At 43.9% G+C, this 15,973-nt stretch overlaps 1 protein-coding gene across 3 annotated transcripts in view; it reads left to right on the top strand.

Annotated features, from left to right (window-relative positions):
* ROCK2 (Rho associated coiled-coil containing protein kinase 2) overlaps window positions 1-15,973 on the top strand; it is a 101,820-nt gene that overhangs the window by 37,864 nt on the left and 47,983 nt on the right. For all 3 annotated transcript variants that reach the window (XM_085056862.1, XM_085056860.1, XM_085056859.1), the window contains exon 2: window positions 1,942-2,023. In XM_085056862.1, coding sequence (XP_084912988.1) covers window positions 1,942-2,023 — 82 coding nt within the window. The remainder of the gene's footprint in view (window positions 1-1,941; window positions 2,024-15,973) is intronic.

The following is a 15,973-nucleotide window of genomic DNA, read 5'->3' as shown; positions in this document are numbered from 1 at the left end:
GCTGTTCAAGTAGAATTTTGTATGTTTTACCTTCTGTCCATTGTCTCTTGTCCTTTCAATGAGCATTGCGTTTTCTTCAGTTCCCGATCAGGTACTTGGAGACATTAGTGAGGTCCTGTGCCCTGAGTCTTCTAATCTCAGGCTGCAGAGTTGCAGGTCTTTGAGCCTTTCCTCTTTTGAGAGATGGTTTAGTGCCTTAATCTTCATGGCTCTTTGCTGGACTCATTCCAATTGGTCCGTGCCTTTTGTGGTCTGGGAGCCCAGGAGTGAGCACTGCACGCCAGGTGTGACCTCATCAGTGCAGAGGAGAGAGGAACTGTTGCTCACCAGAGCCCTCAGGTGCTTCTTTGCAAAGCTGCTCTCCTGCTTGTCAGGCCACAGCCTATACCTAGTGCCTGGGGTTTTTCCTTCCCAGCAGCGGGACTTGGCTTTTCCCCTCACTGAACTTTGTGATAACCTTCTCTGTCCAGAGAAGTGCCAGTGCAGGGGTGCTCTGCTGGTGACTGGCTCTGAGTGAACTTCATGCCACTGATCAGTCTTCCGGGCTGAGTCTTCCAGCCAGCTTGTAATCATTTGTCTGACCTGTACTCTATCAGCATGTCTGGGACACTTCCCAAGACACTTTCATTTGTTAGGAGGTTAAAATAAATAAATAAATAAATAAAACTCTTCATTTTGAAAATGGTCTTAACCCTTAATGTGTTTCATGGTGAAAAGTAACATCTCCACAGATGAGGTAGTCTTACTTTTGTATGTGCTTATTTAGGACAAAGTGGTATTCAAAATGTATTTAATAATCTTAGGCCTTGCCTTTGAATCTCTCCAGGTAGATATGTTATTAAAATGAATATAATAATTTTAGTAATATTTGCAATAAATTGTACCTTCCCAAATAGATTAATAAAAAATATAAAATCAGTGTGTTTTTAGCTATATTCTCAGTTATTAAGATGACTGAAAAGCTGTCTAGTTCTGTTGGCTGCCTGTTAATAAACATGATGTGGTCTCTGACTTAAATCTCTGTGATGCCGTGTCGAGGCTCAAAAACCAGAAAAAGCAGTCTCAGGATTTTGTTCTTAGGGCAATGAATAAAGCTGCCAGTTCAGGCTGAACATTGGAGTTGCTGACAATGAATGGTATCTGACTCCTGTTACTATCTGAAATTAATTTATTTGTCCCTGTGTAACTGGAAAGGTCTCTGTGTCTGAAGAGTAATTTTCTAAAGTTTTTCCAGGTTGCAGAAAGGTGGAATTTAGTTAAGTCTTGTAACAGGCATTTAAAATGCTATTTTTAGTTTAGTTTTGATGATCTCATCCCTTGCCGTTTTAAGAGTCTCAATTGTTTTCTGCTGAGGCATTGATAATGGGTAGCAGAATGGCAAGAGTTCTGACTTGTCTTCTGTTGAGTCACTTACAAACAGTGTTCTAATCTGGTGAGCCTGAATTACATGGTGAATTGTCTTCTTAAGTTTAGGTCACGTCTTGCTTCCAATAAAAATGTGTGGTTGGTTTTTGAATGCCCAGAGTGAGAAGGTAGAGAGATTTTGATCAAAGAAATAATATGGTTATACAAACATAAAGACTTTGCAGGACAAGTGTAACAAAAGTAAGAAAAATGGATTGACTGAACTCAGTATCTTAAATCAGTGTTTAATGGGTAAGATTACTTACTGATTAAGATTAAAACTACTACTCCAGTTTAAGTCCCAGTGCCACTAATCAGTGGTAATATAGCTGTACTGTTTATAGAACTTGGAGCCAGTCAGTGTGTGTTGGCTCCTCTGCTGACTTATAAACATACTTGAGAGCTTGTTTGATTTGCCTACTAGGAATGTAATGCGTGCTTGAATAATATATAGTCAGTCTCAGTGTAGTAACTTTAGTAGGAAAATTGTTGATTAAGATTTTGCAACTCAATTAACTTATTTTTATTTTTTTTCAGGATGGCTTGAATTCTTTGGTCCTTGATTTGGATTATCCAGCACTGAGGAAGAACAAGAACATTGATAATTTTTTAAATAGATGTAAGTTGGCAGTGGCCCTTTAATAATGACGTCGTTGTGATCTCAGTCATAAGAAGTTGAGTAGTCAGAAATGCATTGCCCATGGTTATTGTACTAATTTTTATAACTAAGCTTCAGAAGGCTTTGGAGGACGATTTATTACAAGAGAAATACCATTTTAGGGAGTTGTTATATTGTGAAACTACATTGGAAAATACCAGCTGTAAATTTTTATTTTCCTAAATACATTTGGAAAAATCCTTTTATGTTATTTTCTTATCTTATGTATGTATAGCTGCATGACTTGCTAAGTGTATCCTAGTTATTATTCTTCAGGAATTCATTACACTGAATGTTAACATTGTTTATATAGTCGTATTTAATCTAAAAGAGAAGCCTTCTGTGGGTTTTTAAAACTAAATTGCTGTACCTTAAAATCTGTTGGTTCATTTTTGAACCTTTGCATAAATGTTTTGGATTCTCCCCAGATTAATTGTAGACAGGATTTTGGAGTTTATTAAGCATATGATTCTACATCAGAGTAGCTGTATTTTGTGGTTTGGAAGTGTTTGCTATACATCTATATAAGCAGAATCTTTTTTCTTGTAAAAATAGCAGATTATTTGTTTTAAAATGTAATTTGTAGTGAGCAAGCCTTCTTGGAATAACTATGCTTTGTAGTGAGCTTATTTTGAGATACATATTCTTTTTAAAAAACATTTTCTGTTGCATATGTCAAGATTACTGCAGATGCAGTCTTATCAGCAACTCCTTTTAAAATTCATTACTGGTAAGAGCTGTGTCTGCCCTCCGTTGCCCTGGGACTTCTTGGAATATCCACTCACACTCCTCACTTAAATGGTGGCTGGTGTAGTAATTTGTGGTGAGTTCTTTGTTCGGAATTCAGTGCTTCACCATGAGGTTTAGCAGAGCCCCGTAGATGGACATACAGCTTTTACAGTTGCCAGTAAAGTCTCATTTGGAGAAATCACTTAAAATACAGTAAATAAGAAACAGCAGATTAGGACACAGAGGCATACCTTGGGATTATTTTCAGTTTGAATTCAAAGGAATTCAAGTAGATATTTGTGAAAGAAAGGGTCTGTAACAGCATTTCAGGTATCTTTGTTACTTGCAACTGAGCATTGTATGTGTAAAGTGAGTGGAAAGCCCTATGAAAATGACATATATAATATTTATTAGCAACTGCTATGAGCTGGACATATTTGCTTTTACATTACTGTTGTTGCAGTAAGACAAAATTAGAAACCTTTCTCAGATCAGAAGACCAGTGTCTTTTGACTATAACAAATAGCAACTGTGGGAAAACAATTTAACCTCAGGAGAACAGGTTGGGGGTTTGTTTGTTATTTGATTGGCTGGGGTTTGTTTTTGTTTGTTTGTTTGTTCATTTTCTGCAGCCTCTGAACATTCTTGCTGTCTGTTTTCCCTTTGTTGAAGGCTGGGTGGTGGGGTGGTTGTTCCTTCTCCTCCTCTAGGTTTTCTCTCATTGTTGTAGTAAATAATTTTAAGTATCTGATGTGGCCTGCGGGCTACCAGCAATGTCAGAAACATGAAAATACACTTTTGTTCACAATTTTATTACTGCCTTTTTTTTTGTTAAATCAGCTGACAGTATACAGTTGAAACAGCCAGATACAAGTTAAAATAATTTTGAGATGGGTTACAAAAAAAATTGACAGTACTTAATAAAGAATTTTCAAGGGTTCACTTTATACTGGTTGAACTTTAAAAAAAAGCATGTTAAGACCCTGGCTGTTGTGGCCAACAATCACGTGACAGTGCATGTCTTAAGAATCATGCCTGTAACTTCTCTCCTGTTTCTGGACTGTCTGGGGGAGAATCAAAAATAGTGCTTCATATCTTCCGTGATTTACACTTTAAGAAAAAATCTGAAATGAGAATTTTGTAAACATTTGAGAATGGAAATATTTTGATATTGCAACAGAAAGAATCAGTCCTGCCACAGTGATTCATTTCAAAGTCCTTTCCAACACAGGTATTTGTATGGTTTGGTATGTACCACACAGGGGAACTGAGCAGAATTAATGCAGAAAGTGGGGTGGTTCATTTTTCCTTTCTGTTAAAACTAGTCAGGCAAAAGAAAAGGAAAGACCAGTTTCTGATTTTAATTACACTTCACTGATACTTGTGCTAGCACAAAATGAGCCACTCAGACACAGGAGAAAACAGGGCAACAACTGGGTTATTCTTGGCATTACCATTTTATGCAATTTCAGATTGCTGAACCCGTAGCTCAGGTCTTCTTGGAAACTCTTCTGAGGGTAGCAAGTATCAGTGGAAAGAGTGTGGCACGTGCTTGCTGAAGCCTCTTGCCACCTTGGGCTTGGAAGAAAAGTTGGGAATAGTATTAAGAATATATGAAACTGTAAGTTGTTGCTTTCTTAGGGTAAGGAACGGTGAGTTCTTGTCTCTTGTGGTTTTTCTCAGCATCTGAAGAGCTGTCACAAATGCCCAGCTGAGAGCTACTGTGCAAAGGTTCTGACAGGCTCTGATGAGCAGTCAGTGCTGGGGGCGTGGAGCCTGCATGCCTCCTCCTCAAGGCTTCCTGGGGCAACCCCGGAGAGGTGGCAGGGCCTCCTGCGAGTTACACTATGCTGCACAGTGAGCACAGTGAGGCAGCTGAGGCAGAGTCACTGTGATTGTTTTAATCCATACTACACAAGTCTTCAAAAATTGTGGGGAACACTAAATAATCATCACACAGTTTAATCACTTACTTCTTCCACAATAACACTTTGAGAAAGAAATTTTTTTTTTTCCCACCACATTCCCAAGGGTTTACATACACCCTACTTCCAACCTACATGAAGTCATTACTATTCAGGTTAATGTTTTATTAATAGCTTATTTTAATTTAAAAATGAAATCGTTTACACTTCAGCTGAGACATTAATTTATGTTCAGCTCAACTCATAGCTTCAAGCTGAAACTCAAATGTTTCAACTAATTTCACAAAAGGCAATTTATTAATTGTCGTACTAGAGGAGTTTGGTGTATTGTTTCTGTGACTGCTTTGCAGAAGCAGCCTCTTCATTTGTTTAATATGCAAGAAATTCTTTGCCTGCTTTCCCTTACTATTTTGATTTCTTACCATTTTCTCTAAGGTATTGAACCAAGTGGAGCCTGTGTTTGTTATAAGAGGCACATTAAATATTTCATATAATACTTTTCAGTCTTCTATGTTGCTTTAATCAACTGTTTGGATTCCGATTTAAATTTAAATGTGTTTTTCAGAGTATTTATGAAACAGGAAAGCATAATGCAATATTTAATTCCCACAACAATGAGAGGAATCTCATAGTCCTCTGAGAGCAAAAACTAATTTGCTTATTTTAGAAAAGAAGGCTGAGTTTTCCAGCATGGGCTTGGTGTAACAAATCTTTCTTGGTCTTTTCCTTTCTGTCATTAAAGACAATAGGTTGAGTAAATTCTTCCAAGTCAATTTTTCTGCCATCTGAGATTTGCCAAGTGTTGAATCATGTCTTGGTGGCTTGCGCCTTTTTTTCTGGTCTCCCATTCAGGTGCAACTTAGCCTTAAATGTATAAATAACAGGTTTAAGCAACTGTTGAAAATATTTAATAATTTATAATCTTATCATCATGAATAGAAGGGCACGAAAAATGGATTTTGAGTAAGTCCAAACAGCAGCACAGAGAGTGGTGCCATCAACAGGCCTGATACAATCCAGAAGTCTTGTCTCCCTAAATGGATCAATGATTTTCTATGCATTATTCAGCATCGCTCAAGAGTTGGAAACTTGTGTTGCGAAAATGATTTGCTGATGTTATGTAGGTTGGCAGCCTTGTAGAGTGTAGTGACAATGGATGTATTTACAGTAGAAGGCGCTTCTAGTAAAGATGTGGCACTTGTGCAGCAGTTTTTCCAGACTCCCTGAATAAACTTCCTGGGAAGTTGCTTTGGCCATTTTCCTCTCCAAGCAGACACTGCTTACTTGGAGGATTTATCTGTTAAGATAACTTTCTTGCAAAATTAACAGTTCTGGTTCCTTCCCTTGTACTTTGTTATGTCATTTGAAGTTGCTGAATCCTGCCCAGCCATGTGGTTACCAACAGGAATGTGTTACCCGGTGTGGTGTGAGTGCCTTCCAGGGCTGCAGCTCTGTGTGCTCCAGGCTTCCTGTCAGTGGCATTGATGAAATGTCACATGCCAAGTGGAATCTTAGAAATTTAGTGCACTATAGAACTAACACTGTAGAGTTAAGGAGCTAATTGCTCCTCTGGTTTTCTATTGGCTTCGCTAAGGCAGCTCCCTGCCAGGTTTTTGCAGTTGTCTCAGCAGGTTGGGCTCCAGTTCCATTCTTAATGATATTGTTCTGGTAAGAGTAGGGATTGGAGAGGTATCAAATAACCAGCTTTCCCAAGCAGAAGGTGGAAGCCACAGTGTGTAAGACAGAATGTCTTAGATGTATAAACAAGTTATGTGTCAGTGTCATTAACCACATTCCCTTTTGGGTACTTGGTGTAGATACAAAGCAATTCAGTCCAGTCATCGGGCTTATTTTCAGTATGTTAGGGATGTGTTCTCTACAAGCCAGAGAGCTGCTGTTTTCTATTTCCCTGTGTTCTGCTCTTTCCTATCTATGCAAGAGAATGTACTTCTGACGTTCCCCTTTTGTTTCTCTGAGGGAGGAAGCATTACTCTGTCTGGAGCTGTGCCTTCTCATTTCTGCTGCTTCTGCAAGGTCCCCAGCAGCTTCTTGTTCTTCACACACCTTTGACCAATACTATGTATGCACCCCTAATTACTTCAGTCTTTCTGTTGTGCTTTCTGCTTGGTTTTGGTCAGCTGTGGAATTGGAGCACTTCCTGGCTGTACTGCAGTTTAACTTCTGGCTGGACTTCTGCCTAAGGCAGCAACTTTTGACTTAATGTACTCCATAGCAGCACTCATTGATGGACTGTGTCTGATCTGTGGGGTAAAACTGCATTCCATTGCAATTTTATTCCTCATAGATACACTCCTCAGAACTGCTTGATACACATTCTTTTTTTTTTTTTAAGAAAATAGCCTGCATATGATTTTTTTTTTTTTTACCTTAAAAGACAGAAAAGTTTGGTTTTTTCCCTCCTCTCCACCCCCCTTTACTGTCCTAGACAGGTATTTTTTCATTTTCACAAGCATTTGCAACCTTCAGCCACATTCTTGCTGCCAGCTGTAAGTGACTGATCCAAACACTCTGCCCTTTCAGAAAAGGAAACTTCATTTATTTAAAGGTTGTAGTGCTATTTTCAAATAGTAAATCAAAAGTTGTCTTTAAACACTCTTTGTATCTAGCATTCCTGGTCCTTCCTATGTTAAAGAAGAAAACTGAGTCATAGGTGATGGTGTTCTCGCGTTTTAGGACTTTTACTCAAGTGTCACAGTATTTCTATAAGATTCCATTGTATCCTGGGGCTGGGGAGTTCATCTAATGCCTTCCTTGAAACATAACATTTTTCTTCTGCTGGGCTTAGCACTGTTGCAAATTCACGAGACATGCATACAGATACCAAAATTTGCAAACTCATCTGTCTGAAATCTGAAAATTCAGACTACTGCTAGAAGGCTACTGTTGGGAAGGTCTGTACGCTGAATTAGATCATGTTATGTGATACATGAACTAAATCTTATGATCCAGTATGTTGCAACTATGACATGGCTTCAGGGTTAATCTAAGCTTGCCTTCTTGCACCCCAGTTTTTTGTTTCAGATTAGTTCCATTCACTGATTATCTGTTCCATATCTGTAAGATTTTATGCCAAAATAGACAATCCATATGCCCATTCCAACTGAAAGTGATCTGTTCTATTCTCTTCTATTCTATTCTGTTCTTAACAAAGCAAGTAGGATTTCTCCATTCTTAGCATTTCATGGGGATGACAAAACTAGTAACTCCTCAGGTAGTTGTTTCATATGTTTTTGGATTCTTCATTGCTTACTTGCAGCATTTAATGCTTGAAGGGTTTCACTGGAGCTGTCGTAACTTTGTTTATAGTTTCTACCTTCTACAGAAGTATTCCTGTGAGTTTCTGCTCAGAAATTGAGCTGAGTAAAGCTACATACTACTTTTTCAATGTGTTTTAAGTCCCTGCTGTCTCATTTCACATATCTGAAAGCGCTGAAACATCTCAGGAACATTTAAAATAAACTCATGTCATTCCCGTGTCTCATGAGATGTAATATTGTATTCAAACATGTAATTGGAAATTCTCTGTGACTTGAAGTTTGCTGATAGTCTTTCTCTACTGGTGGTTCCAGTGAATTTGTATTTATTTTCCTCATCTTGTGCCAGAGCTTCTGATCTGCAGTTAGCTTTGAAACACAGTATTCCCTTCACAATCTGCAAAATTAATTCACATTATTAACAATAGTAAACTTGGTGTGTGTGAAGCAATGTTGCTTTCCTATGCTTTTGGTCTAGGCTTTCATGATTCAGTATAGAAACAACCGTACAATTCTCTCAACTCCTTTCCCTTTTGACATACTGTATTACTTTGGTCTTAGTAGTACACTGAATGTGGAAGATTTGTTTACTTTTGGAGCTTTTAATTGCCTCTGTCCTTACAACTTCACTAGCAGACCATTCCCTCATTATTAACATTAATCTTTCCCCTTCTCTGTCACATCCAGTCTTTTCCTCAGCAGAAGAAACTTACAGTTGTATTTTTGTGTTCCACAGGTTAGGAAGTATTGTGATAATGGCTGCAAGTTCCTGTCTTGGTTTGAAAACAAACCAGTGGGAGATCACAAGTCAAGATTGAAATTAAAAATAAGTGAAATAATACAAGGAAAAGCACTGACAAAGTCAGATACAAACTGACACCCGGTTTGGGTGGTGGTAGCAGTCCAACTGAAGTAGTTCAGTTCAAGCGGTGATCCTGTGAAGGTCTGGTCTCCAGCTGAAGATCCAGTGGTAGCTCTCGTCCTCTGGGAACCCAGTAGACAGGGCTAGCTCAGGCAGTTCCAGGGCCAGGTTATATCCAGGTGGGAACACCTGGCTCCTCCCTCCTTGGCAGAGCATCTCACAATGGGATGAGATAAGTCCATGAGTCACACGGTGGGTCCCTGATGGCCCATTGCCTGTCATGCGGGGTGGGTCATTAGCAAGTGATAATAGCTAACGGATGGCCCATTGCCTGTCATCTGGAGTGGGTGATAGCAGCTAACGGCCCACAGCTGGTGGTAATAGAATACTTAACTACATCAATATTGCAACCTAGGACATTATCCACCCCTTATTCTATTACCATCTACACAGTTCTCACTTAAGATAAGGTCTCCTTGTGGGACACAACGGGTTTCCCCATCTGCCTGCATCACCCACCAAGTATAACCAGGTCCTTGGGCAAAAACAACTCCACGGATGGGTTTGCCTTTGCCTGAGGCAGGACTAATCCAAACAGTCTTTCCTAAAAAACCTCTCATGTGTACCACAGGGACTTTATCTCCATCCACTGTGTGCAAAGGTTTGGACTGGGCAGGACCGGCTCGATTGATAGAACCTCTTGTGTTAACCATCCAGGTGGCCTTTGCTAAGTTCAGTTCCCAATTTTTGAAGGTTCCCCCGCCAAGTGCCTTCAAAGTTGTCTTAAGTAGTCCATTGCACCGTTCAACTTTCCCGGCAGCTGGTGCATGATAGGGGATGTGGTATATCCATTCAATTCCGTGCTCTCTAGCCCAGGTGCTTATGAGGCCATTCTTGAAATGGGTTCCATTGTCAGACTCGATTCTCTCAGGGGTACCATGTCTCCACAGGACTTGCTTTTCCAGGCCCAAGATGGTGTTCCGGGCAGTAGCATGAGGCACAGGGTAGGTCTCTAACCATCCCGTGGTTGCTTCCACCATGGTCAACACGTAGCGCTTTCCTTGGCGGGTTTGGGGAAGTGTGATGTAGTCAACTTGCCATACTTCCCCATACCTGTACTTTGACCATCGTCCACCATACCACAGAGGCTTCACCCGCTTGGCCTGTTTGATTGCAGCGCAAGTCTCACAGCTGTGGATGACCTGTGAGATGTTGTCCATGGTCAAGTCCACCCCTCGGTCACGAGCTCACCTGTATGTCGCATCTCTCCCTTGATGACCAGAGGCATCATGGGCCCAACGAGCTAGAAATAATTCTCCTTTGTGCTGCCAGTCCAGATCCACCTGTGACACTTCCACCTTGGCAGCTCGGTCCACCTGCTTGTTGTTACGATGCTCTTCATTAGCCCGACTCTTGGGTACATGTGCATCCACGTGTCGAACTTTCACGGTCAGCTTTTCTGCCCGGGCGGCGATGTCCTGCCAAATCTCAGCGGCCCAGATGGGTTTTCCTCTGCGCTGCCAGTTAGCCTTTCTCCAGCGATCTAACCATCCCCATAGCGCGTTGGCTACCATCCAGGAGTCAGTGTAGAGATAGAGCCTTGGCCATTTCTCTCGTTCGGCAATATCCAAAGCCAGTTGGATGGCTTTAAGCTCTGCGACCTGGCTCGAGCCACCTTGTCCCTCGGTAGCCTGTACAGCTTGTCGTGTGGGGCTCCATACTGCAGCTTTCCATTTCCGATCTGCGCCTACAATTCGGCAGGAACCATCGGTGAAGAGGGCATAGCGTCTTTCACTCTCTGGCAGTTCATTATATGGGGGTGCTTCCTCGGCACGTGCTACTTGCTCCTCTGCATCTTCTGAAGATAATTTAAAAGTCTCACCTTCAGGCCAGTTTGTTATAATTTCCAGAATCCCAGGGCGATTTGGGTTTCCAATACGGGCGCGCTGTGTGATGAGGGCAATCCATTTGCTCCACGTGGCATCAGTGGCATGGTGGGTAGAGGGAACCCTTCCCTTGAACATCCACCCCAGCACTGGCAGTCGGGGTGCAAGGAGAAGTTGTGTTTCTGTGCCGATCACCTCTGAGGCGGCTTGGACTCCTTCGTAAGCTGCCAAGATTTCTTTCTCGGTGGGAGTGTAGTTGACTTCAGACCCTCTGTAACTTCGACTCCAGAATCCCAGTGGTCGACCTCGGGTCTCACCAGGCACCTTCTGCCAAAGGCTCCAGGACAGACCATGGTTCCCGGCTGCAGAGTAAAGCACATTCTTTACCTCTGGTCCTGTCCTGACTGGTCCAAGGGCTACCGCATGAGCGATCTCCTGTTTGATCTGGGTGAAGGCTTGCTGCTGTTCAGGGCCCCAGTGGAAATCGTTCTTCTTGCGGGTTATGAGGTAGAGAGGACTCACGATCTGGCTGTACTCAGGGATGTGCATTCTCCAAAAGCCTATGGCGCCTAGGAAAGCTTGCGTCTCCTTCTTGTTGGTGGGTGGAGACATCGCGATGATCTTATTGATGACCTCAGAAGGAATCTGACGCCGTCCGTCTTGCCACTTTACTCCCAGGAACTGGATCTCTCGGGCAGGTCCCTTGACTTTACTTTTCTTGATGGCAAAACCGGCTTCCAGGAGAATTCTGATGATTTTCTCTCCTTTCCCAAATACTTCCGTTGCTGTGTCCCCCCACACAATGATGTCATCAATATACTGCAGATGTTCTGGAGCCTCACCCTTTTCCAGTGCAGCCTGGATCAGTCCATGGCAGATGGTGGGACTGTGCGTCCACCCCTGGGGCAGTCGGTTCCACGTGTACTGCACACCTCTCCAGGTGAAAGCAAACTGAGGCCTGCACTCTGCTGCCAGAGGAATGGAGAAAAAGGCATTGGCAATATCAATGGTCGCATACCACTTTGCTGCCTTGGATTCCAGCTCATACTGAAGTTCCAACATGTCCGGTACAGCAGCACTCAGTGGTGGTGTGACTTCATTCAGGCCACGGTAATCCACCGTCAGTCTCCATTCTTCACTGGACTTACGCACCGGCCATATAGGGCTGTTAAAGGGTGAGTGAGCCTTGCTGACCACCCCTTGGCTCTCCAGATCCCGAATCATCTTATGGATGGGGGCCACAGAGTTTCTGTCAGTGCGGTATTGCCGGCGATGCACTGTTGCTGTAGCAATTGGTACCCGCTGTTCTTCAATTCTCAGTAGTCCTACAGCAGACGGGTTATCTGAGAGACCGGGCAGGGTATTCAGTTGTCTTATGTCTTCTGTCTCTACAGCTGCTATCCCAAAAGCCCAGCGATGTCCCTTCGGGTCCTTGAAATATCCACTCCTGAGATAATCTATGCCGAGGATGCATGGGGCGTCTGGACCAGTCACAATGGGGTGTTTCTGCCACTCTTTCCCAGTTAAACTCACTTCAGCTTCCAGTACAGTCAGCTGCTGGGATCCTCCTGTCACCCCAGAAATAGAAATGGATTCGGTCCCCACATACCTGGATGGCATCAGGGTGCACTGAGCGCCGGTGTCAACCAAAGCCGTATATCTTTGTGGGTCAGACGTGCCAGGCCATCGGATCCACACAGTCCAATAGATCCGATTATCCCTTTCCTCTACCTGGCTAGAGGCAGGGCTCCTCTAATCCTGTTTTTGGTGCACGATGTTCTTCTGTAAATGTGTTCCTGAGGTTCCTTCAAGAGGATCAGTCATATTATCACTTCCATTCTGTCTGGAGTTCTGTCCACAAGAGACTGGGGCAGTGTTGTACCTAGATGAGGCTCCTGAAGTGGATGTTTCCTTTTTCAATTCACGTACCCGGGCTGCTAAGGAGGAGGTGGGTTTCCTATCCCACTTTCTCATGTCTTCCCCATGCTCCTGCAGGAAAAACCAGAGGTCACGTCGTGGAGTTTGTTTTCTTTCCCTGACTGGAGTACGTCTGCTCCTGATGGCAGAGACTCGGGTTGGTTTTGGTGTGGCATGGAAAAATCTTTCTGTGAGCTCTTTCCTTAGTTTCTGATGGCTCTCTTCAATCAACCTCCGGACTTGCTCAGCCAGGTTTGTTTCTACCGATGAGACCTGGGTGCGTAGTGGGGCAGTGACAGTGTCCTCATAAATTCTCAGTTTGTTTGTTAATACGCCCACCTGGTCTTCGCCTTCCCTCCACTGCAGTGTTGCCAGGTAACGAGAGTATATCTCTGGTCCGAGCCGCGCAAATCTTAGCCACATTTGGGAAGTGCACCGGACATTATCTGGGCTCTTGGGGAATCTCTCGTTGTCCGAGAAAATGATCTCTAGCACGGCCAATTCCCTCAGGCATCGGATACCTTGTTCTATTGTGTTCCATTTTCGTTGGTGCATCTGGAGGTCTTCTTTGCACAGGTATCTGTCCCGTACACTCGCCAGCAATCGCCGCCAGAGGCTGAGAGTTTCCTGGGTTTTCCCAATCCCCTGGTCAATAACCACATCCTGGGACAGGGATCCCAGTTGCCTGGCCTCACTTCCGTCCAGAATGGTGTCATTAGCGGCGGCATCCCAGATCCGGAGCAGCCAGGTTAAGATGGACTCGTTTGCCTGCCGGGTGAATTCCCTCCGTAGATCCCGCAGCTCCCCCAGGGATAGAGAGCGAGTGATGATCTCCGGCTCTGTCTCTTCTGCTGGGTGAGATGGTCCTGCCGCATCCTCATCAGTCGCTGTGCGGACTGACTTGCTCTTGGATTTCTTTTTCTGGACGGGGGCAACTGCTACCGGCTTCAACTGTGCTGATTTGCTTCGTTTCTCCTCCTCAAGAAGACAAAGTATTGTTCTGTTCTTCAGCATGAGGTACACAGTGCTGGTCGCAGAGAAAAAAGAAAACAGAACTGACAGGAAGATTATGCCATCCTTAGCATCCAGGGAGAACTCAATATTGTCAAGGACGGCTGTGCCTGACCTGAAATGTTGGAAGAAACCGCTCTCTCTTCCTAGCCCCAGAGGCTGGGTGCGATTGCTGAGCAGGTCCCAGACGAAGCAGCTCAGGTTAGGCCAGGCAGACAAAGTCGAGTATATATAACGAATGGTGTTCATTGCCTCACAGGTAACCATGCCATAGGCATAATAAACCAATAGAGCAATTCTCATGCCATTCCCTGGTCGCAACAGGAGCAATATGACGGGCAGATAGTATCCCATTTGAGGAAAAATATAGAGAGCGAGATACAGTACCCATATAGATAAGCTGAGCATCATGGTGATGGGATTTCTGAGTTTCCCCAGGTCGTGCCCCACGTTGGGCGCCAAAATATGTCTTGGTTTGAAAACAAACCAGTGGGAGATCACAAGTCAAGATTGAAATTAAAAATAAGTGAGATAATACAAGGAAAAGCACTGACAAAGTCAGATACAACCTAACACCCTGTTAGGGTGGTAGTAGCAGTCCAACTGAAGTAGTCCAGTTGAAGCGGTGATCCTGTGAAGGTCTAGTCTCCAGCTGAAGATCCAGTGGTAGCTCTCATCCCTCTGGGAACCCAGTAGACAGGGCTAGCTCAGGCAGTTCCAGGGCCAGGTTATATCCAGGTGGGAACACCTGGCTCCTCCCTCCTCGGCAGAGCATCTCACAATGGGATGAGATAAGTCCATGAGTCACACGGTGGGTCCCTGATGGCCCATTGCCTGTCATGCGGGGTGGGTCATTAGCAAGTGATAATAGCTAACGGATGGCCCATTGCCTGTCATCCGGAGTGGGTGATAGCAGCTAATGGCCCACAGCTGGTGGTAATAGAATACTTAACTACATCAATATTGCAACCTAGGACATTCCCCACACCCCTTTCTTAACGACTGTACTTGTCACCTATTGTCCTGCCTCCCCTACTCCACATAGTCCTAGCCACGCCCCCAGTTTTCCCTATTGGTTCCTGTACCCTAACCCCACCTGGCCCTGGCCGCTCCCTCGGGTTTCCCCTATTGGTTCTGTACTCCTAACTCCGCCCCTGTACCTCCCCTGTACCCAGAGGTCACTGGGCCTGTGTGCTGTCCCTGCCCCTCTCTGTTTCCCTATAAAACCCCTTACCCTCTGCCATCTTGCTGTCTATGCTCCACGTGTGTCTATGCTCCACATGTGCTGAGCATGTGAGGCCTTCGCCCTCGAGGCATCTCTGCCTCGGGGAGGTCGTTGGCCTCTGCTGCACCATGCGAATAAACATCTTCCATGGACACTCTGTGTAGACCCTCCTCGCCTCCTTTATCACCGCCGGTTGTGGAAGCAGACGAACCAGAGCTAGCCTTATGGCTCCCCGGCCGGTGAGAGTGCAGTGTCCAGCCCTGGGACAGAGGGTTTGGAGCACTGAGGCGCTGAACCGGGCTGGGTAGGGAAGCTCTAGGGTAAAGTCTGCTGTAACATCCTCAAAACCGCAACAAGGAAGGATCTCTGGAGGTCAACAGGTCCAACTCTCTGCTCAGAGTCAAACCAGTGTTAATGTTATATCAGATTGTTCAGGTCCTTGTGCAGTTGAATTTTGAGAATTTCCAAATATGGAGGTTTTGCAACTCCACTTGATAGTCTGCGCCATTCCCCAGTTCTCACTATTCTTGTCCTCCAAAATAGGATTTCCGATGTTTCATCTTGTCTGTTGACTCTTGTCCTTTCATTTTGTATCCCTTAGAAGTAAAGCCTCATTTCAACTTCTTGAGGCCAACCATTTATCCATCCCTAACCTGAACAGTTCTAATTCTCTCAGCTTCTCTGGAGCATCATGTGAAGCATGTTGGTGGCCTTCCATGATGCTAGGAAATGTTTTAGTATTTTTTGTGTGCTGAAGACCCCAAAGTTAGTCTTAACATTCCACATATGGTTTCACAAATGACAAATAAAGGAGGAAATCTACTTCCCTCAAACTACTGGCTTTGCATTTACCAACACATACTTGCATAGTCAGTGCAAAGGCTGGCTCCTTGTTCTTGTCTGCTTGGCTTGTTGTCCACCAGGGCTGTCAGGTTCTTTCTCATGGTGCCTTCTAGCTGGTGAGTGCATCCTGTTCTGTCCTGTGGTGCTGTTCCATCCCAGCTACAGGACTCTGCACTTGTTTTTGTTGAACTCTGAGCTTCCTGTCAGCTCATTAGTCATCCTGTCTGGGTTACTTGTA

This window comes from Lichenostomus cassidix, chromosome 3 (genome assembly GCF_008360975.1).
Source record: "Lichenostomus cassidix isolate B80296 chromosome 3, HeHo_3.0, whole genome shotgun sequence".
Taxonomy (NCBI): domain Eukaryota; kingdom Metazoa; phylum Chordata; class Aves; order Passeriformes; family Meliphagidae; genus Lichenostomus; species Lichenostomus cassidix.
This window is presented reverse-complemented; position numbering and strand designations above follow the sequence as displayed.